This window comes from Elgaria multicarinata, chromosome 6, assembly GCF_023053635.1.
Source record: "Elgaria multicarinata webbii isolate HBS135686 ecotype San Diego chromosome 6, rElgMul1.1.pri, whole genome shotgun sequence".
NCBI lineage: Eukaryota > Metazoa > Chordata > Lepidosauria > Squamata > Anguidae > Elgaria > Elgaria multicarinata.
The window spans coordinates 100155037-100178914 of record NC_086176.1 but is presented as its reverse complement, the minus strand read 5'-3'; the positions used below and the strand labels follow the sequence as shown (position 1 = coordinate 100178914).

The 23878-nt window shown below is 38.6% G+C and overlaps 1 protein-coding gene across 3 annotated transcripts in view; it reads right to left on the bottom strand.

Annotated features, from left to right (window-relative positions):
- Positions 1-1085: 1085 nt before the first annotated feature.
- NADK2 (NAD kinase 2, mitochondrial) overlaps positions 1086-23878 on the bottom strand; it is a 34977-nt gene continuing 12184 nt past the window's right edge. The window contains exons 3-12 of one of the 3 annotated variants that reach the window (XM_063128165.1): positions 23230-23318; positions 20955-21036; positions 18772-18855; positions 16526-16662; positions 15269-15347; positions 13229-13372; positions 11473-11528; positions 9911-9964; positions 7940-8063; positions 1086-4998 (exon numbers count right to left, since the gene is read on the bottom strand). In XM_063128165.1, the coding sequence (XP_062984235.1) occupies positions 4860-4998; positions 7940-8063; positions 9911-9964; positions 11473-11528; positions 13229-13372; positions 15269-15347; positions 16526-16662; positions 18772-18855; positions 20955-21036; positions 23230-23318 (988 nt within the window). In that variant the 3' untranslated portion in view covers positions 1086-4859. Of the gene's footprint in view, positions 4999-7939; positions 8064-9910; positions 9965-11472; positions 11529-13228; positions 13373-15268; positions 15348-16525; positions 16663-18771; positions 18856-20954; positions 21037-23219; positions 23319-23878 lie in introns of those variants that run through there. The other 2 variants (XM_063128166.1, XM_063128167.1) reach the window with 2 other exon arrangements.

Genomic DNA, 23878 nt, shown 5'->3' with positions numbered 1-23878 from the left:
CTCATGAAAGTTATGTCATAATAAATTTGTTAGTCTTTAAGGTGATACAAGACGTAGCTGCAGAAAGCTTTAAACCTTGCAGGATTAACTTTTTTTCAGCAATTATCTAAGTAGGTCATTCGAAGTTGGGGGAGAAAAAGGCCTATCAGAACAAAATCTTTAGCTCACAGAATTATGCTGTTCAATCCCCATCCTCCAAATTTTAACATCTGGTCTGAAATGAGGGATAGGAGATTCAAACAGATAATGAGATTTAAGAGTTGGGAAAACCACGTAATGCTTGAACAAGCCCTCTACTTAAGTGCTAAACACTGAAATGCAGACAATTCAAGTATTAATTACAGAATTTTCTGAAATCATTTCACAGGTCAAGAGAAAAACTTAACACTGGTAACTACCCCATGTAGACTATTCAAAGCCCTGTCCCTTTGAACCCCATTTGGTCACCTTGGAAAATACATGGGAACTGGTTATTAAAGAGAGTTTTAAGCAGTGATGCAAGACCTAAAAGGCTACTTGAAACATTTAGTGTATGTTTTAAGATGACATATAGCTTTGCCTAGCTGCAGGCAGTAAATTCATGGCTTGTTCAACACTCAGTTGGAGCCAGCAGAGCGGGGAGTTATAGGACTTTTTCCCCTGTCTAAACATACATAGCATTGTGCCTGAAGTTCTCTTACTCATTCTCCACACCCACCCCATGTACGTAGAGCAGTCTTCCCCCAACTTGATGCCCTTCCAATGTGTTGGATTACAACTCCCATCATCAACACATCTGGAGAGCAGCAGGTTGGGGATGATGGGAGGTGTGTGTTTTTACTGTACTCGGTTAATAAAAAATGATTATATGGATCACTTTTCCCCTACTCCCGTCACAGTACTGACAGCATAAATGTTTTAAGTATGGAAAAGATTTTTTACACTGGTGATAATACTCTTAGCTTCAGTATTTATAAAGAACTGCAAATAGATTGATTCAAAAATGAGTTGTGAAAGGAAAAAGTAACTCAAACACAACTTTCTAAAAAGCATTTTCTGCTTGGCTAAATACCAGCTATTTACAGATGAAGTAACAAAACAGCAGAAAAACAAAAGCTCACCTTTATTACATTTAATTACCAACCACACCATACATTATTTCCAAGTAAACCCAAATCTCAATGCTTTTGTTTTTAATAAAATGAGGAATCCAGGTTAAAACATTAACACCATTTAGTCTGACATGCTGGAATTAAACAATTTTGGGAGGAATAGTCACATTATGTTTTTATTTGCACACATTCCACATGTTCTAGCCTATCATATAAATTCAGTGCAACACAATTTAGGCAATTCTTTAAAGGTGCAATCGTATGCATGTTTAGATGGAAAAAGTAGGATGTTTTTCAGTCAATATATTCATAGGATTGCACCTTTAAAAATGAATTGTCTTACTAAAGATTGTCATACTTCTCACAAGCAGTTTTTATTTGAGCTAAAATGCCTGTTAGGCAGGAAGCTCTGCAGTTGGTCTCCCAACACATTTAAGGGCAACCATGGGTAGGAGGGGCTTCTAATTTGACTGGGGAACATTTAATCCGTTCCCCTTCTGCACTGCTTTCTCAAGATAAAGCAGTCCTTACAAGCTCCGATTCACTGCACACACAAGCAACCAGGGGAAGGGGGAGGACAAATTGGAAAAGGGGGTTAAAGCATTCCCCAAAGAAACTTGCAGCCCCCACCCACTGTTTTAAGTCAGATTAATTACAGATCTATTGTTTGAGGTTCCATTCACACAAGAACAGCACCAGTAGTTATGTGATAGACCACATCAAAACTGAAGATGGGATAAGTATTGAATGGGGAGGCTTGAAGTAAGGCATTCCCTGCCCAAATAGGGTGCATCCAATTTGAATCTGGTACAGCCCCCTTGAAACATGGCTCAACATGAATGCAGCTCTTATCCACCTCCCTTCCCGCTATTCTCCTGACAGTCCCCACTTTCAAAAGCCAAAAAGCCCTCGCTTCAGATTGGAGACATGAGGCCACGTAGAGCCCAATGACGGCGACCACATCAAGCATCAAAGTTGTGCTCTATGATTCCCAACAGGAAATTCTCCAGGTGTCATTTGCCAGGGAATGCCTCGGGAGTCATCTACTGCCTATTACACCTCTCCCCACAATATGAAATGGCTGGAAAGGGAGGAACAGCTGATAAAAGTGGGTTTTTGAAGGTTTACACTGTACAACCAACGATTTTCAGAAGGTTTTCAAATGTTTAACATGAGCACTCAAAAAGCCCACTATGATGCTCACCGATGCCTAATGTAGACCAATAGAGGGTATCCAGGAACACTTCATATGTGAAATCGCATCTATTCTGGTATCTGCAAATTCCTAATTCTGATCAGATCACCTCAAAAGATAGTTGTTGCTTGGATTATTTTTAGGATTGCATCGCATTTAAGACAGAGCTTCATGCCCACTTGATCATGTTTCAAACTTTATAAGATAAATAGTAATCTTTATATACAACAGATTTTAAACCCTAAATTATTTTGGCACAGTAGAATATAATGGATTTTTTTTTGCAGGCTCATGAGCACAGTACCACGTTGGCCCAACTGAGCCACCTCCCTCTTACCTATATATGCATGTTAGACAGTGCACAGGCACTTTAGGGAATGCAAAATCTGTGCACACAAGCCTCATGTGTTATCAGGGGAGAGGGCTTATTGGGATTTCCCAAATGTGGCATTACCCTCAAGTTGCAAGTTGATCATGCTCCAAGCTCAGCACTTTAAACTTTAGATTAGGAAGCTCACAGAATAAATTGCAACCCTATTGGACTAATTTCACAGCTTTCTTAACCTTCAAACTCATTCACTATTGACAGGAATTTTCATGCCATTTTTCTTCCTTGTTTTAAACTTGTTTTCTTGGAATTAAGTCCCACTGATCTCAGTATAGCTGTACTTCCAATTACCTATAGTTTGGGCCTCAGCCTTATAAAGACCATCCAATACTTTAAACTGATGTGCCATTTTGTAGCGCACAAAATTTAAGTGGGAGTTTTCCGCTATGTTTTTTAGTTCTTCACAGTGTAGTTTAAAGACGTCTATACATATTTCAGTGTAATTGTTTCACTGTTGTGTGCACTAAAAGGCTAGCTTTCAGCCTTGTAAAGCAATGTGTTTTTTTCCAAAACTGCTTCCAACATGTTTAATTTTAGGTGTTAAGTGTTGAAGATGTAAGCTGTGTAATTAAAAAAAGGGGGGACACTTTTACTTGACACACATTGAGGGTTCATTACTATTTCAAATGTAAACAGTGAATGTTATTTGGCAGCATTTTCACAACCCTATTAGAACCTGCAAGAACTTTTTTTTAGTTGCAGCCAATTGGCATTGTGCCTTGGTTTAAGTAGTGCCAACTAATACACTACTGAATACCATCTCTGCAAATATAGCTATACCACTAATTTAAATAAAACAAGGGAGAGTAGTTGGTTGTGGTCGCAGTTCTATGGTTTGTTGTACACCTTAATTATACGGCAACACACCCCCCCAAAAAAAAACCAGGTGCCCCAGCAATGTGGTATTTGCGCAAACTGGTCATTCTGTTTTTCTAAAAAGGACATATAGCACAGGTTTAATTGAAAAATGAGTGCTTTCCAAGCTGCTTGAATATTTCCCCACTTCACAAATGGAAACTGGTCTTCAACTGTACCCATTTAATTTGAGGGCAGTGAACACACACCGTTCTACACAAGTTTGAAATATTAGAAGGAATGCTATTGTGTACTTTCAATAATTAGCCCTCGGTCTCCACTTCGCCGGGCCCATTTGTGGCTGCTGTGGGGATGGGGTGGGAAACCATCATCCAGCACAGGTAAATGGCAAGGTAATCTGGCCTGCTGCTCAAGTGCACCCATTGCTCACGCTTTTCTCTGGCCAACTGATAACACCAGCTGGCCTCCTGGGGGCATGGCTTCAGCCCAGACCAGAGGGGGAATATCTCCCTTCTGATCTGCTCCTGGTCCTAATTAAACAGATGAAGTTCTTGTTTTGTAATGATGTAACATCATGCCTAAGATCGCTACTATACATACTTTCTGAGGGTGGAGGGTGGGAAATTCACTGAAAAACATTTACTGAAAAAAAGCCTATGAGGAAAAAAAACACACATTGTCAGCAGGCAACTAGGAATTGGGGATAATCTCAAGTGAGACTCATTCTTGCCATAGAAGCTAGGCACTGCATCATTCAAACAGGGGGAAAAGTTTGACACAAGATACTCCTGGATTTCAGGTATGAATATTAGACTGTAGAAAAAACCAGTGTGATGAAGTCCATTTCAAACATTATGACAAAATTAGAAAAGTAAAACTCTTGGTGTATACAAAAGGGTTACTTCAAATTTGGGGGTAAGTAAATTCAACACTAACCTTTTTTTTTTAGGTTAATTACCATTGATACCATTTGTTTTTAGAAACTGATGTAGTATATAGGAAGAATCAAAACATTTTGCTGAAACCAATACTAGACTGCTTCTACAGAATTGTACAGTTTAACATTAATACCAATTTGTTTAATCCCTGCCTTGGTTTTGAAAGCATCATGTCAGATTCATTAAGGTTTTGAAGAGTCATGACTTTGCAGGCTTGAGATGCAAACCTTCAGTTAACTTTCCTGTTATAAAGGTGTGCAATAAATGACAAACATTGGTTTCCCAAGAATTTCTCATCCAAAAGGAATGAAAAGCCATTTCAATCTTTGTTTTCAAATGCATCTCTACACAGAAGAGCAATTTTCACATCTGAAATGACGCAGCATCCCTTTCTTTGCGTTGTTAAGTTTTGAATACTTTCCACTGTTTCTTCATTCTTCTAGCAAAACAGTACGCAGTGCATCTTCTGTGTTGATCAATATTGATGCTATTGCTCCATCATTAAATTCAAATGAAGTTCCTCCATCTACAACCATACAGGCATCCCAACAACGAGAGCGAATGCAAACTCTGAAAATATATTAAAGAAAACTACTACAGACAACTAATCAAGTGAGCAAGTTTCATGGCATATATATATATCAGGGACTCGAAGCAACACGTTCCAGTATTTTTTATCATAATCAGTCCTTGTTTAGTATAGAAAGATGTTGCCAGCCTAGCATCAAGGGAAGCAAAAAGAGAAGCTCTTACCTGGTGAGTGTCTTTTCTTCTTGTAAGCAAGAAGGCATTCAGCTCAGGGAAGGTTCTGCCTCTGAGACTGAATTCGTAGGGCTAACACACATTTCTTGAGGAGGTGAGACCTCTCTCAAGATCTCCAGGAAGGGTCCACCCCAGGAAATTACAGAAACAGGCGAGAAACAGAATATTTATTTATTTATTGCATTTCTATACTGCCCAATAGCCGAAGCTCTCTGGGCGGTTAGCTCTCTGGGCGATAACAATGAGCAGGTTGCTCAAGCAGGAGAAGAAATCTCCAACCAACTCTTTACAATTTCAGACATCAAAGAGAGCTGGGGGACTACATGCCCTCTTGCCTACAAGACAAACAGACATTCAACAGGTAAGAATATCCTTTTCTCTCTCTCTGTAGGCAGAAGGACATTCAGCTTAGAGATATCAAAAAGCAGTCTATGTCATAGCCTAATTACCCCAGCAAGACAGGATCCCCAAGGTCATATGCAGAACCATTTGTCTGAAGCTGCTTTGACCAAGATGAAGTTATCTATCTCCACAAAGTGTAAAAGAATGTGCAGGGACCGAAGTGGACACCTTGCTACCCTCCTCCACAAATATATCTGGTGGAAGGCACAGATATCCCTGGAATTGAGATATAGAATTCATAAGAATGGAGGGTCACATGTGGCCACCTTGGTTTTTCCCAGGCTATGGTATGGTACAAGGTACCTGCAAGTGCATTCACATGACACTACAAATGAATACCTACGTTTCTGCATAGGCAGCTTTCGGAAGACAAGTAGTGCAAAACATTGTCCTTTCCACACATAAGAAAACAGTCCTTACCCTACCCAGGTTATTACACTGCTTTTTCATATCCCATTACAGTTTTAACGTGTGTGTTTTTTTAAATCTGAGCTACTAATTGTTCCATCTGCACTAGAAGAAAAGTTTTAGGCTGTATTTTTTTGGTATATTTTATTTTTAATGTATTTATTTTGCTTTTTGCTCTGTCAGTTGCACAGAGAATATCTGCTAATGGGTGGCCATATCCTGTATACCCACCCATCCAAATCAGATAAAGGAACGTTGAGTCTAGTTGGTGTGTGGAGGCTATACAGCTCCCACCCTCTTTTTTCTTGCACTCAGTGGTTGTTATGGTTCCTCTTTATCTCCTTGGCATGATGCATGCTCAAATGTTTTCTGCTACACTAGTCCACAGATTCTAAACATGGCCATAGGAGTTTTTCCTTCTGTTTTTCCTCCCAAATAAGTACTATTTTTGCCCAGGGCTTTTTTTTTCCTGCCAAAAGCATGGCCACAGTACAAAACTGGAGAGGAACTTCACCTAGAAGGCAAAGTGGAGGGAAAGCTGGTCTCATGACCCCTACCTCTTGAGCCTGAGAGCAACTTGTGGCCTTCCTCATATTTTGGCTTACTAATACCATCATTGAAATTTTTCAATGGGGAGCGGTATATAAATAATCTAAATAAATAAATAAATCATCCCTCACCACTGACTATTCTGGCTATGGCTGATGGAAGTTACTGGCCAAAACATCTAGAAGGCCACAAGTTGCCTATCCTTGCTGAATGCTCTCCTATAACAGAGAAACGGCCTTCCTTCTGACAGATTAGGCTGCAGAATATGAGCTGTGGGATGTGAGAAGGCCTTGGGCTTTCAGCTGAGCTGAGACCTAGGACCACAATTTACCACAGTCCATGTCGCTGCCATTTTGTATATGCAGTCTCTGATCAGATGTTGCTCAATGACACCAAACCCAGATACTATGGGTTAAAAGTGGATTAAACAACCCAAAGCTAACCTAAAAACTAATTGTAGGTTAATTTTGGCCTGTTAAACCCACGATTAACCCATGGTATCTTGATTCAGATGTCACGGAGCAACCTAATCAGATGCTGCATATTTAGAGAGTCAGCAGCGCACAGTGCAGCAAATTGTGGGTCAGTTAATCTATGATTTACCACTGTTATGTGCAAACCAGGTCTTAGTGCTGTTCTCTCACTAATTTCTTACTTCTGTTCTCTATTGTTTTGACCTTTAAAGAGACCTATTACTAGAGAGAGATTCTACCTTCTCAGAAAGTGCTTGTTATCTTGATTCCCTGGTCCCTATTAGTGGAGCCTTCTTTGAGTAAAATGATCTCTTGCCTAAAAGGGGAGAAGAGGTAAGGGGGGAGGGGGTAAGGCCAAAGGGAGGCATTTTATTGCACCAATTTCAAATGGTGAGAATTTCTCACTGAGATACACAGAATGTATCAGGAACAGAAACAGAACTAGATTCTCAGTTATATAAACACTGGGTTAGCGTGCATACCTATAGAGGTTCTGTTTGTACTCCACCTAAACAAGATGCTAACTCCAAAGCACTTTATATATAGTGCATGAAAAAGCTGGTAATCATTTGCATCAGATGGCAATGATAATGAAGCCAGAAGTCTAGATTTCACATTAAAAATAAATATTTACTCCTCATGACTTCAAAGCTGCAGTGTCTCCTCTGCCTCCTGGATACTTATTGGACAACAATGTCAGCCAAACTGACAACTGTAACTTTTTTAGATTTAGTAAAATGAAATATAAAACTTCTCAGTCACACATGTAAGATTCCTATTTTCAGATAAACTGCTTTCAGTGTTTGGTATAAATTATACATTATCAATTTAGAGCTTCAGCTACTGGGCAGTATTGAAATGTAATTGCTTAATTAAGTGAAGAAAAATAAAATAAAACACCTTTAGTGAATACTTACTTAGAAGCGAAGCCCCGTTGACGGCTACTTGAAAAAACACGGTTTGAAATAGGCTCTCGTATGCTAAAAAGCATCTTGGGTTCCTCTGGGCTATACAGCAGTGATTCATTATATCCATTTGTTACTGTAAGTACAGAAGTTAGACTATCAAGTTCTACAAACAGCACACTAAATATTACATTCTCAAATCAGTTGTGCTAATGGATAGACTTTTTGCTTTCATGTAACAGATATGTCCTGGATCTTTCAGAAATAGCTGGTTTTGCTTTATCGGAACTGCTGGGAAGGCTACTGAGAAATTCCTAACCCACCAATACAGGATACCTTATTATAAAATGCCAATGCCAATTATTTAATGATAAATAATTTAAGGATTTCAAAATATAAATGAGTAAAACGTTGTAGCGGTATTAAGAGAAAGACACACAAAAACACATACACGTTCACAATGAACTCTGAGCAACTGGCATAAAAAAAAAAGAATTGTCAAGATGGCTTGGATGGTATTCAAAGAAAAATACAGAATTAAGGCCCTATCACCTGGGCCAAAGGGTTGAGTAATAATCAGCCATGAGACTGTATTATTACAGGTAAAAAGTGTACTTCAAAGTTTATGCTTACCAATGAATAAGCAAAAAATATTGTGTAAGGTATACACATCAAAAGCTTGATATATAGAAGTCTAGAAAAAATAATTGACAGATTTAATTAGCTAATTTTGAGCAAGGAGTTACCTTCTCAAAGGTATGGTTCGGAATAGTTTTATCTAGCCTGAAAGATGTATGTGTATATTTTAGTATTTGTGGGGTATATTTTATTTTTTTTAGGAATGTTTCATAATAGTAAGATAATTAAAACTGTGAGCCCCAATTATGGGACAATAGTTAATGTTAACTATGAGGCAATTACTATACAAAAAGGTTTAAGTGACACTGTTTAAATGACAGGCTAACCCACAGTGGTTAACCATTTTGAGCTAAACACTGGCCCTGTTCAGAAGACACCTTAAACTACGGCTTTAACCATGGTGAATGCCAATTGTTTGCCTTATTCACTGTGGTTAAAGCCGAGGTTAAAGTGTCTTCTGAACATGGCCATTTATGGCTTAGTATGTTGTGTAAACTATGACTTAGTGTGTTGTGTGAACCATTCCTAACCATGGTGGATACATAACCAGGGATTAAACACACACACTAACCATTTGCTGCAAAAGGCAGCCTAGCCATGGGTTAGCATGTCATCTGCTGATTTTGGAACAAAGGAGCTTCTTATAAGCAGTTCGCCCTGCCTATATACCTGTCAGCTGAACAGCCTATTCAAAATTAAATGGGGACTTGAGATGTCTCCTTCTAAACTATTTTGACTAGAAGTCTAAGAACAAATACTGTTTAGGAAATACTGTTTCTTAAAATATTAAAATCTAAGAATCTTCTGCAATGATGTTTAACAAGAATTTTTAAAATTTTATGCAAGTTATTTTGATGTGATGTTACAAGTATATTTCTAATAAAAATGAAAAATGGACCAACTTTTTTCATCCTTACCAATTCTTGTTAGTACAAAACCAAAAATTGAATCCACCTAGAACAAATTTTCGGTGTATGCTTTGTTTAAATTGTTTTGATCAGCTATAAATAGTTAAAAGTGACAGCCAAAGGCTTCCTAAATACTGGAACTATTGTTTGAAAACTCTCAGCAAAGGACGGATTCATAACAAATTTATTCTACTATCCTGAAAAACTTATGAAAATAAACTTGCTTGCATCAGTTCTATTCATACCAATTGTAAGGATTTTTAAATTAAAAACTATAAATTAAAATGACTTATTTATAGTAGTAAATAAAACCTTTAAAACTTAAAATGTCAGAGCTAAATAAATTAATGTTTTATTAAAAACTAAGCAATGACAAAAGTTAAATATCACAAACACACAAATTGTGGTAAAGTCAAACATGGTAGAAAAAGCTCACCTTTCTGTATTAGTTCATTGTTCAATGGAAGATTTAAGCTGTCATAACGTTTAGCTATTGAACCAAAGGGGGAGAAAAAGACTCTTCATTAGATAAAATCATCTCCTGCATGTGGTAGTTAACAGGGATCAGGGAGGGAAGGCACATTTTGCAACACAAAAACAAGAGAAGAAATTATCAGAAGATGCCGGAAAAAGCAATTTTATGGCCCCCAGGAAGAGTCTGGGGAGCTGTAGGATAATTCGGATTCCTGGATCCGAGGTCCAAGACGGCGCTCCAAGAGCAGATCCAGGAATCTGCACTCTCTGCCCCCTCCCCTCCCCTTTGAGGCCAGCATGGAGAGAAATGTGTTAGCTGCTCTCCGAGGACACAAAGGTGACCTTGGAGGAGAAGCAATGGAGGCATGTCAGTGGGTGGGGAGGAGACAGGGAAAGCTTCTTCCTTCCCAGTCCAATGTGCCCCAGCAAGATAGGCGAAAAAGCCCATCTACAGAGTGGGAGAAGAAGATCACCTCTGCCACTTCTCCCACTCCGCATAGGATGCCTGCAAGCCTGTGAGTTCAGAGGCTTATGGTCATTGCCATAAGACCACACCCTAATGTTATTTGAGCTCATTATCTTTTGGAAAAAAATCTTTCAGAGGCTGAACTACAAACATAAAAGCTTTCAAAATTATACATTTTATACAACCACCTTAAAAATAGTTTAAATTGCATAAAACACAAAAAGACCTCTCTTATTCAGCATTCTCCAAATGCAGTACTATGCATGTGGCTTCTGTGGTCAAGTGTCCCTACAAGAAATTCTCCATACTCCAAACTGAAAGGCCATTCAAGAAACCTACTGGAGAATGTCTCAGTAATCTAGGATTTATTTATTTGTAAACATATTTACAAATATCTCTAAATAAGAGAACAGGGCTTCCCTTAGTGAACCATTCCATTTCAGAATTAGTCTTTTTGGCAACAGGGAGTTGTATCCAATTGTAGTCACTCAGCTGATAGAAATAAGCTTTGATATCCACAACATCTCCTTCCTGAACATGTTTTTGTTATCCTGTAGTTTCTTTGAGTTATATCCAATTGTGGTAACTCTGCTGACAGAAACTGCTCACCAGCAGAATAGGGAAGAAGACCCCTCCCAAATCTACTGCAGACGGCTGTCCTTTCTGAAGCAGATTTGAGGCACAGGGGTTGTACGGGACAGAGAGAATCACCAAATTATTATTATTATTATTATTTGTATTTGTATCCTGCCTTTTGCCCAATGCTGGGCCTCAAGGCGGCCTTACAAAGTTTAAAATATACATGGGGGTGGGGGGAACAAAACCATAAACATTTAAAATACACAACAAAATTATAAGACATTTTTATACCGCACAATAGCCAAAGCTCCCTGGGCGCTTCACAAAAATGTATATTTTAAGTGTTTATATTCTTGTTTGTAGACCATCCTCTGAAGAGAAAAAAAGAAGTATTTCTAAAATGTGTCACAGCTAATAAAATAAGGCACCTTTTGATAATTTCTTGTTTCTGTGTTAACAGTGTGTCATTGGTAACTCACCAATCTTAAGGATTTCTTCTACAGCCTGATTTGCTACCTTGTTGATATTAAAAGACCTTTAAAAAAAGGATAGAAACAAGGGCTTAGGTACCTGGACCACCTCAGTTGAGAGCCCCCTTCACCCCCCTTCAGCATCCTGTATTACACTTTAATTGTTTATATAGTTGTTGTTTTTAACTGAGCATAGTTTTCAGAGCCAATTTTTGGCTGAAAAGCAGAATACTTTCCTATAAAATTGAAATATAGGTTGAACAGAACTGACTTTAAGCCAAATGAATAAAACACTAATATTTCCAGTCAACCACTTACTGCAATGTCTGACTTAAGAATTTTGTACCCAGTACACTTTTCAGTGAAGTTCCTCACAGCAGAGTGAAGGGTAGGGCAGCTATTACTTTCCATAATGTGCTACCTTTCCATGAACAGGGAGTTTGAGTTGTATGGAGAGCACTCCAGCACCCCCTCTTGAATTCTGAAGTGACACAGTCCCAGGACTGTAACTACCCTATTTCTTTGATTCTAAGACACACTTTTTCCCCATATAAACTCTAAAAATGGGGTGCGTCTTAGAATCGCGGGTGTGTCTTAGGTTTTTTTTTCTGTTGGTGGTACTAAAATTAGTGTGCGTCTTACAATCGATGGCGTCTTACAATCGAAGAAATACGGTATATGCCTTTTGTCAGCATTTAAATTGGATCTGGTCTGCAGGTAGCACAACTAAAAGTCATCTGAGGCTTTATAAGAGATTAAAACCCTAACCCCCAAACCTCACAACTGGTTATTCACACCCATTAGAGCAGGGATGGGGAACTCCTTTCAGTCTGAAGGTCACATCTGATTTCAGAGCTCTTGGGGGCAGGTTCCAGTGATGGGCGGGGTCTATGGCAAGGGGCCAAAAATCCAAACAATTACCAGCATATTGTAGCCTAGAACTCTTATTCCCAGTAATTCAGCCTTAGGGGAAACATTTCAAACTTTTATAATGCACAAAAGCCAAGAAATAGTAGTTGGAAGAAAAGGGCTGATGCCAGGGTAAGAGGCCGGCTATCTGGGGAGCGCTGGAGGGAAAGATCTGGCTCCTGGGCCTGCAATTCCCCAACCTTGCATTAGAGTTGGGGCAGGGTTGCTCCTCTGATCTTCTGTCACAAGCTACTTGCACCGCATCACACAATCTGCTTTTTAAATTGTAAAAAGCACCAAAAGCCACCTGCAATTCAGCATGGGTAAGCTGCACTGCTGGCAAAGAGAGAAAGGTGCCTGGCACCCAGAAGCATTACAGCACAATCCTATCCATGTCTACTCAAGAACAAGTATCATCAAAGGATATACAGCTAGCCCCGTACAGGTAATTTTATGCTGGTTGTTTTATGTTTTAAAATGTAGTTTTCTCTGAATTTTGTAACTGTTTTAATAATGCTATATTGTTTCAGTTTTGTGTTTTCTGTTATTGTATACTGCCTTGAGAAGATTTTGTCCAGAATGGCAGCATAAAAATGTTTACAATAAGTAAGTTTAATCGGGCTTATTTCCTAGTAAATTGGCAAAGGATTGCATCTTAAGAGAAATCAATGGACTTGATTCTTTCAAGAGTCAGTTCTTATGAAAGTTCTGTCGCTAAGATCCAAACTCATTGAAATTAACAGAGCTTAAATTAGTCTGGTTCCAACCTTTTCTCTTCTATATAAACGTGTTACTCATTACTCATTTTGAAAAATCTAAAGGCACAACTGACACTTTAGAACCACATCAAACTTACCAGGCTTTTGATCCAGTTCCAGTGCATATATTGAGACCTGAGCTCTTTTGTTTCTCCCATGGACCATCATCAACTGATATTTCATAGTACGAGGCCCTACGAAGGGAGAATTTAAAACTGGGTTTGCAGGAGTTAAAGTTCACCCTGAATAAGACAGAACACAGCCCCACATCAGGCATGTACCAATCTAAAAGGGCCAATTTCAAACATGGCTGGAAATGTCACTAGTGAATTTAGTACAGCAGTTTTAAAAGGAAAGGTCAATACTTATTTTTGACTAGTAGTTTTTAAATCAGGTTTCAAAAATAGAGCAAATTGTTAGTAAGATAGCAAGCCATTTTGAAAGCCTTTTAGAATTTTCTAGTGTAATATTGTGGGTTTATTTGTAGTTAGCAGAACAGGTTAATAACATTTTCCACTGTGCAATATGAACATATTCATTTTAATTATTTCTTTCTACAAACATGTGAAGATCTATTGCCATTAAGATCAAAAAGGAATTTTGAGAATAAGCTGCAGGTGGGAGAATCCACCCACCCACCCTGCAAGTATTCAGTTCACACTTCTATGGAATAGAGCTCATCAGCTTGTCCTAACTATTTTCTTTACTTAAGCACTCAACTTATCAATTACAACAACTATGTTTCTTTATAGTGGACAATTTCGTGTTTCCTGCTACATTACACATAGACACACACATACTCCAAGTTTAAATATAAAGGGTCCAGACCAAGGGTGAGTCGAAAGTAGATCAGAATCTACTGGTAGATCTCTGAAAGGTTTTCAGTAGATTGGGAAGTGCTTGACTCCCAATGATCTAATATAACAACTCCCACCCAACACACAAATTAGGTTGTTGAAAAAGAATGCTTGAGGGGAAACCACGAGTTAATTTTTGTGTGAAAAGCTTCGGCTATTGGGCAGTATAAAAATGCAATAAGTAAATAAATAAATTGTGAGCTTGGTACTGATCACAAACTCCTGGGCTGATTGTGTGCTCAGAAACACCCTCTTAATTCTTAGTGTATGACCACCCACCTGAGCCACTATTTTGCACCTGGCTCTGGTTGATGGGTCTTGGGAGTTCTAGTAAAAAACAAATTATATCCTGGCTGGTCTAGCACATCTAAACCTCACCTTTATTTATTTAATTATTTATTGCATTTTTATACCGCCCAATAGCAGAAGCTCTCTGGGCGGTTCACCTTTGACTCCTCTGATCTACCATTTCATCAAACACTCAGCATTCAACCATCTCCATACACTTCCAGTTCCCTTCTCATAACCTGTGGGCCCATTCAATATTCAAATGTCTTCAGCAAAACAGGTAGCACTGCTTGTGCTATTAAGATGTACACTGATGGTGCTATATAAATAAATAAATAATAATAAATAATAATAATAACACTCAAATTCCCTCCAGCAAGGGAAAAGGAACAATCTCTCCCCAATCCCACACTCCTCTCTGCAACGAGAAATATGAACACAATTTAAAGTACAATTTTTAAACTGTGTTTAAAAAAAAAAATCTCCATACTTCTGCATCACAGGATGAGCATGTCTCTGACCATAATAAGAAGATATGTTATGTGTGAGACCACAGAATGGGTCTTATAAATAGTTAGTGTGCTATTGTACCACTTGATGACCAGGTCAGTTATAAAGACTGGACTAAGAAGATCAGAACTTCAATACCAATGCTTGACATGCAAGACATGCAAGACAATATATGACAAGCAAAGAAGGAACTTAAATTAAGTTGATCTGCTCTTCCTTTTAGCAAATTTAGAGTAAAATGGACATATCCAAATAAGGTCTCTTGCAACATGAAACTACTAAACTAAAAAAGAAAAGAAAAAGAGGACTTAATTGTCTTTTCAAAGATTTGGATATGGAAGAAATATAGAATTTGGATCCAGTAATTAAGTCTGAATGTAGTTGCATAAATTAGTAAGTAGGGAAGCAAAAGCATATTAAGTCTGATTGTATATTGCTTACAGGCTGTGTCAAACAGTAATGCTTCTGAGATGTCTAGCATACCTGGATGAGAGAGACTCTCCAATAAAGACTTCATTTAATGATCTCACTGGCAAGAGGTGTGGTTCAGAAATCTGAGACCCTGCAGACATGAGCAAATTACACAGATGAAATACAAGCCAAGATGTTAAGTGTCTCCAGAAACAGATACGGCAATATTATATGAGTGTGTGTGTGTGTGCACGTGTGTGTGCGTGCGTATGTGCATATATGTGAAGATTTATCAGGACTGAAATAAAGAGTTTCCTTATTTACAGACAAGATGTGAAGACATTCATTGTACAGACACCTGATTGCAATTTGTTAAAGAACCCTGCACCTAATGGATGTATTTGGGTTCCATTCTGATTATGATGTTTCTTCTACTCATTTGAGAAGGTGTATTAAGAATTGATGCCAGTGTTTTAAGGCAGAATCAGGGACTAAGGGCCTTGCTAGACGAGGCCTTAGTGCGCCTTGAGACCTGGTTTCCCTGCTGTGCATCCAAATGACGCACAGGGGAATCCGGGCCCAGGCCGCACTGAGGCCTCCTCCAACGCGCCATAAGCAAAGTCGCTTATGGCGCGCCTTTTTCGCAGCCCCGGCCTCAGGCCGGAGCTGCGAAACGTCTAGGAAGGTCCGCGGCTTTTTGCGGCTACTCGCTTACTCGCGAGTAGCCGCGAAAAGCCGCAGACCTGACACAGCGCTCATACGAGCGCTGTGCCCATCGGCCCGGGGGGGGGGAAGAGAGGGGCAGGGGGAAGGATGGCAAGGGGGGAGGGCGGGTGAGAGCGCCGCGCGCCGCCGCCCGAGCAAGCAGGCGAGCGGCGCTTGCCCGGGCAAGGCCTGGCATGGGGCAGCATTGCCCGGGCAAGCACCGCCGCCCGAGCAAGCAGGCAAGCGGCACTTGCCCGGGCAATGCCGCCCCATGCCAGGCGTTGCCCGGGCAAGCGCCGCTCACCTGCTTGCTCGGGCGGCGGCGTGCGGCGCTCTCTCACCCGCCCTCCCCCCTTGCCATCCCCCCTTGCCATCCTTCCCCCCCCCCTTTTAAAATAAAGGACTTACCAGTCCGCAGTCTTCGGGCCGCATGCGGCCCCTTTAAACTAAAAAAAAAAAAATGGCGGACGCTGCAGGGATCCGATGTCCCTGCGCGTCCGGTGTCTGGAAGCTGCGTCAGCGCGCTGCCGCCCCGCCTCCCTGCCGGGATAAGCCGGCAGGTCTAGCAAAGCCCTATCACACCAAATCAAGTTAATTACATTTTAGGATATAAACTGCACTTACTTTGATCCTGAAATCTTCCATTAACATGGGCTCTGCTATGCTGTTCTTGACTCAACTGCTGTTCATGCAAGTCAACAGGGACAGGGTTAATACCAGTTCCTTCAAGGTACAACCGGATTCGCTGCCGCCACTGCCATCTTTAAAAGGAGAGGATAAAACAAATGAAATAGGCGACAATTTTTTCAATGAATCAGCAGTACAAGAATGTTAATTTACATAGTCGCATTTAATGTCATTAAATATATTTATGTTGTAAAAATCGTTCAATTGTACTTAACATGTAAGTTTAGCTTATGGTGTGGGGGGGTAGAGAATCAATACTCTCGTTCAATACCTTAATAATTAATAGATTTCTGCCAATAATCTCATTCACTACCTTAATAATTAACAGATTTCTGCCAATTCTGATTTTAGGTATCCAAATGTGTGCTATTTGTAGCTTTCTGATACTAGAATGGTGGAGATTTCAGAGCATTTGTGTGCATCTGTTTACTGCTCCTGAGCCAAAACCCAATCTAAATGTTACATTTTCTATTTAAGGACAAAAACAAAACTACTTGTTTTTGTAGTCTTTGCAATAACCTTAATGGAGAAAACAGTATGATCCTACTTAAATCTAATTTTGACTTGCAGATCCTCTTCATTAAATTTTTCAATGTCACTAGTACTCATGTATACCATAATTGTTTCCTTTATTATTTAGAACAGGTTCTATGGGTTTGTTACCTATATACAATGCCCTCAAATTCCCAGATTTTCATTAATCCTACTTACTTTCTAGTTTAAAATATTTAATAGATAAAATTTTAACAAGTGTGATCCATTTATGTATGTTGCCAAAGAACACCTTGTGGATTTGATAAGCATGACACACAGCAATCAAGCTGTTATTATTAGTACTCCACTATAACAGGATTTAGTTTCTGCTATGAACTTTTGTCCACTGAAAAGTCCCATAAAACATTTGTCCTAATTGAAGGTATTTTGATTAGTATAAAGTGACAACATTCTGCACTGTTAACAGCAATATTTTATATATTTGGATAACTGACACAAGCCCCAAATTCAGACCTTCACCACATCATGATGCCATGAAGTACATTACACTTCAAAACTATCTAGAGTTATTAAGGAAAGGCAACATGGTGTGTTTTAATTCAATGCTTTAGTAATGGATTCCTGGGTAAACAGCAGCTTTTTTCAATGTTATTTTCCCCCTCATCTGAACCACTAGAAGTTGTCAGAACGCATGCTTAACTGTCCTGGTAGCACAGCTAAGAGCTCATCACAAAATCAGGAATTTCTTTCCAATCCCCTCCTCCTGAACAGATGGTGAGGGAAATAGAGAAGGGGAGGAGAAATTTGCCACCATTGTTATTTACAAGTTGCACTGCGGAGGGCTTCTGTTGAGGATTCCAGCCAGCCAGCCATGCCCTCTTCTGGAATACTCCATTTCATTCCCCATCATATAATTCCACATTCTGTGGCCACTTACCATTCATCACTGGAGTTTTATTCATCACCAAAGTTTTTTTGTACTTCTGCAAATGCTGGGGTTCTTTTGAGCATGCTGGTGTCGACCTTTTGTTTCTCAGTGAGTCTGTTTTGGCTACAATACTGTCACCACTCAGCAGCTGAATTCACTATTAGGAGTGATTTCCACCATTGTGTGTGTTGAGTAGCTTGCATAAGTAAACAGTTCACCATTTCCCTATAGGCTCCCTTCTGCAGGTAAACTATTGAGTCTTGATCACACACTGTATTCACCTATTATATTCATAATCCAGAAATCCTTATCATTAGTTGATGTTACATTTTCTCATTTCATTTGTTTTAACACAGCCAGAAAGCATAAGCATTCACAAGGTTATACATGGGTCAGCAACTTTGGGAGGCCCAGGGGCTTCAAACTAAATTTAACACTTTTGGTGCTACAGGTGCATTTTTTAAGTGTTTTTTTTTTAAAAAAAAAGCTTTTACCTGCTACAAATGCTTTTGTTGTTGTTAAAAAATATTTTTACTTTTGAGGTGGTGGTAGGGCTGCATTGAGGGTAGTGGGGACTGCATGAAGCCTGCCATGTTCCCCACCCCTCCTAAAGACTAAGCCCTGCTATACATGTAGAGTTCAAAGAGATAGTCTTCAGATCTGTCTCATTGTACAGCTGTATGGTATTATGTACAGAATAGAACTTAAAATTAAACTTCTTTAAAAACAATTGTCTTTAGATATATAAGCTCTTACCTACCTGAAATCACCATGATAGAGTTTCTGTAGGGCATCTGGAAATGAGTGTGTGTATCGTACAGGTAAACACAAGTGGCCTTCAGATCTGAATGTAACAAAACGAAAAGAAGGTATGACAGATTATTGTGGGTTGTACCCAATACTGACCATCTTCTGGGCAGAATGGATTTCCCCTCCCCACTGCAACCCCTCTTGCGCCCCTCCAAATCTTCTCTGGAAGGTTGGGGTACCCTCTGGAGCAGCTTTGTGAGGCTGCAGTGGGGGGGGGAGAGCAATTGGAAGTCTGCTCAAGTGACATTGGATTCAACCCTCTGATACTTTCTTTGGGCAAAGATCTGTTTCCTCTCACTCATTCTAAAAAGAGGAATAATATGCTGCTGGATTACATAATTTTAACTAGCTGAATAACTTTTAGATACCATTCTGTGGGAGACGGAGCAATCTGTCAACTATTTTACACAGGCTGCCAAATATGCCAAGTCATTCATAACCATTCTTGTTCAGAAGTTGATGTAGAGTAAGAGTAAAACCAAGGGGCAAAAGCAATAAGCTACAAACTATAACTAGAAGTGTTTTTAAACTATACTACACTGCATGGGATTAGACTAGAGAAGGTAAGTATCTTTGTGTTTGAGGAGGAGTGCTTTTTGCTGTTTCTAGACAATCTGAGTTCAATCCATCTTTCAAGAAATAGATTAAAACCTGAACACCAGGATTCTTATCACTCCTTCACTGTCAGAACAACCTGAACTAGGGAAAGGCATATGTCAAAGGTGCACATTATCCTCAACCATCTGAAATCTGCACTGAGCTTTCAGGTATGAAGATGAAAAATAAATAAATAAAGTTACAGTATTAGAAAATGATGAAAAAACATTGCAGTAGGCGGACATATTGATTTTAATGAAAATATGTTTCCCAGAAGTTAATAATCCAATATTCAGATTTAGGATGAAATTGAATAAAGAATTAATGAACCAAGAACATCTCAGGGATTAAGGATACATGGGAATAGTAAGCAAATCTTAAAGATAAACTGGGAGGCATCTGGGGATATATTTAAGACCTATTAAAATGGATAAATAATGAAAAAATAATATTCAGCATTTGTATAAATATAGAACAACTGAAATAATAATAATAATAATAATAATAATAATAATAATAATAATAATTTATTTCTTACCTGCCTCTCCACTTGGATCGAGGCAAGGAACAACAGTGAATGTAAGATAGTACGACTTGAATTTATTTATTAATTTATTAAATGTATGTGTCCCTTCCCACCATAAAAAGCAATCTCAAAGCAACTAACACATGCAATACAGAAATCCATGATTAATATAACAGGACAAAACAAGATAAATATAAACTATAATCAGCACAATACTAATAAAAATAAATATAAAATAATCTAAAAGCAATACAATATGCAAAGCGTTCATCTGCAAATACAGAAAATCTCCTTCCTGCTCACCGCCTAGAATGAACATCACATTCACAACAATTGGGCTATAACTAATGCCCAAATGCCTAGGAAATTACATATTTCTTTGCATTGTGCAAAAAAAGATAATTGTTTTGGCACCAGATAGCCTTTCTTAAGGAGAATGTTCCATAAACACAGCCTTGTTCCCATACCTCTCAAGGTTCTATCAGAGAGGGCACACAGAGAAGGGCCTCTGAAACTGATCTCAGGGACTGAATAGGTTAATACGGGGAGAAATAATCCTTGACGTATTAGGGTCCTGAGGCATGTAGGGCTTTCTAAGTTAAAACCAGCACTTTGAATCTGGTCCAGAAACCAATTGGCAAGCAGTGCAGGATAGCCAGGAACGAGCTTATATGTTGACATCACCTAGTCCCAGTCAACAACATGGCCATCGAGTTCTGCACTCGTTGCACTTTCTGAACCATCCTCAAAGGCAACCCAACATACAACATATTGCAGTAAACTGACCTAAATTAACCCTCTGCCTAAATTACTCTTATTGAATCAACGCTCGTTGACCATTTATATACTTCAGTACACTTTCTGAAGTTACTAAAGGCAATCAGTTCTGGGAAAATTAAAGAAAATTTATTGCTTGTAAACCATATGATCGCGTGCATGATAAATTGACAAAAAACACCATTGTATACAGATCAACAACACTGCAAGATATTTTCAAATCTTAGGCTCACCTATCTGGGTCTGTGTTTATTCCAATAACTGGCTTTAATCGGTCCAATACCTTACTAGCTGCCAGAAGCATTGTGCCATCACCTAGGTGGAAAATATGATTTGAGATGAAATAGCTTTTACATAAAAACTTTTTAAAATTCCAAACTGAAGTATCAAGTACAGGCAAGTTTATGTCCATAAACATTTAGCCTTTTTTGTACAAAGTAACAAAAATAAATGATGTTGCAGAACACAAATTGTCATCAGGAAGTGATATCTATAAAGAAAATGTAAAATAGATGCACATAGAGCACATAATCTCCACTGCATGTTTCTTATATATATACTTTAAGGTTTGCCCCAAAGTACAATTTTTAATGAATAATGAAGAACTAACTAGCAGACAAGTTTAATACAGATGTAAACAGTAGAATCCACTGTGAATAGTCTGGAATTATGGGATTGGAGAGGGTCTTGTATACCACCTAGTACAACCTTCCTCAACCTGGCACCCTTCAGGTATGTTGGACTGCACCTTCCAGCCGGGAGCAATGTTGGGCAATCCCAGAGCTCAAGCATCTCCAACAGATAGCTGTCTAGCCTCTGCTCCAGAGAGGGAGAGCCCATTCAACACTCACAATCCCTATTAAAATGTAAATAGCTAACATATTGACCCGGTTCGTATAACTACCATGGCTTAAACGAGCCATGGCATGTGCTGAGTAATTTGCCTAATCACCCACCTGAGCGTGGCTTGTTATGTCATCTGAACCCAGGAAGCACGACTTGTTGGAGGAGGAAACAACCTTCAAATTAGAGATGTGAAGACCCGGAAAAAAACCAGAAAAATTTGGAAAAAAAAACAACGGATTTTTTCTGGTTTTTTCCAAAGCCTTTTTTTTTGGGGGGGGGGGGGTCTGAAAAATTGGAAAAATAAAAAAAAAATGAAGAAAAAACGGATTACGGGATGTTTTATTTTAGCATGATGAATAAAATGTTTAAGACAAGGTGTTCAGATATTTATTTCTCCAAATGAATTCTAAAAACTGTGCAGGATCAGATTATTACAATGCCTGTGCACCAAGGACAAGCAAGTCCTAGGTTGCAAACTGAGACTACAACTCTCAAATGCAAGAGGAAGATGCATTTTTGCCTCTAGGAGGCACTGCCATTGAAGCAGAGACTGAAACTAATAGTCATAGCTATAGCTCAGAAAATGTGTCTGATTAAATTTCATGCATATTTATTGAACCTTGTTCCCCGCCATTTTCTCAGTTTTTTATTGGAATGGGTACTTTATGTCTTGACACTGGAGGACTAGCGGAGACATAAATAATTTTCTTTGTTACTAATGTTGGTTGTTTTTTTAAATTGTTTTTTGCCTGCTCCTCATAAACTGGCTGAACCAAAGAGGTTCCTTACAGTTCAGGTGTTCCAAACAGTTCAGGAGCTTGTAGCTCCATTTGTTACCCAAAAAAAAGTAAAAAAAGTAAATAAAATTTGTAATAATTGTTTGAATATACTAGTTTTAATATACCAAATGTAATAATTTTATGCCAAACCAATTTGGACATAATTACATTTTATGTTACTAAAGTAACAAAGTGACTTTCAATCTGTAAAAAGTGCTAATATTGCATTATTTCAATTTTTCCAAAAAATTTCATTTCCCCCCCGGAAAAAAATAGAAAAAAAACAGTTTTTTTCCATGGCTTCAAAATTTCCTGAAATTTTACATCTCTACTTCAAATTATTATTTTTAAAACCCTCTAACAAGCCATGCTGCCCAGGTTCAGATGATGCAAACCATGCCCAGGGTAGGTAGTTAGGCAAATGGCACCCACTACACACTGTGGTTTAAACAACCCAGTTGTTTAAGCCACAGTAATTCATGCAAACTGGACCACTTTTACTTTGAATCCAATCAGCTTACTTTGAATGCAATCAGGTACCAATTAGAGCAACTAACAGGAAATGCTCATTTTTAGAAAAGAACACATTTTTACATATTGTACAACTTAGAATTCCCACCGATATAGAGACTAAGTAGTACAAACTTTTATTAGATATACTTTGGAAAAGGATAATACATGTTTTTAAGCAGTGGAAGCCAAGTTTTCAAGTCTGGTAAAAAGGATCCCAGGACTAACATTTGTTTAATACCAAATCACTAGCACTGATTCAGCTAATGCTTGTGGACCAACAAATCATGCAATCCTTCATACCCTCCCCTACAAAAGGGTACATTATATTTACTGTAACTCAAAATTCACTTCCCCACTCACAAGTTAATACCTCCTGCTGCTACAACAGCATCTGCCCACCGAACGGTCTCTTCATCATATTCTCTGCGTTTTACAAGTCGGACCTCTATCTTCTCATTCCTGAAGATTTATGGAAATGCAAATGCTTATTATTCATCTTTTCAGACCTTAAGGAATGTAAGCTTTCAAGTTAAAAAGCTACTTTATCCAAATTAGACAATGCCCTACAAGAAAGGGGAAGCAAAAAAGCCAAGTCATCTTTGAATACTAAGTACAGTATAATCTACTAAAAGTGAATCTCATGAAAGGTATCTATAACTTGCAACAAGCTGCGGTTACCAGTTCCTTGAAAGGCCTCTAATTATTTACACAAAAGAGGATTCCAGATGTTTCCCCACCCACCCTGCTTTGCCCTACTAAACCTGAAATACTAGCAGAGGATCATACATGAACAGCATCACTGATTTGTTGGGTTTGTTATTCAGGAAGTGTGCCCACCTGGTCTCAGCAAACATTTATTATTATTATTATTATTATTATTATTATTATTATTATTACTATTATTATAGCACCATCAGTGCTATATAAATAACAAATAACACACACATATATATATAACAAATGACACACTAAAATGTGCAGTGTAAGTAATAGTTCATAACTGTTGCTATGCTATTCAG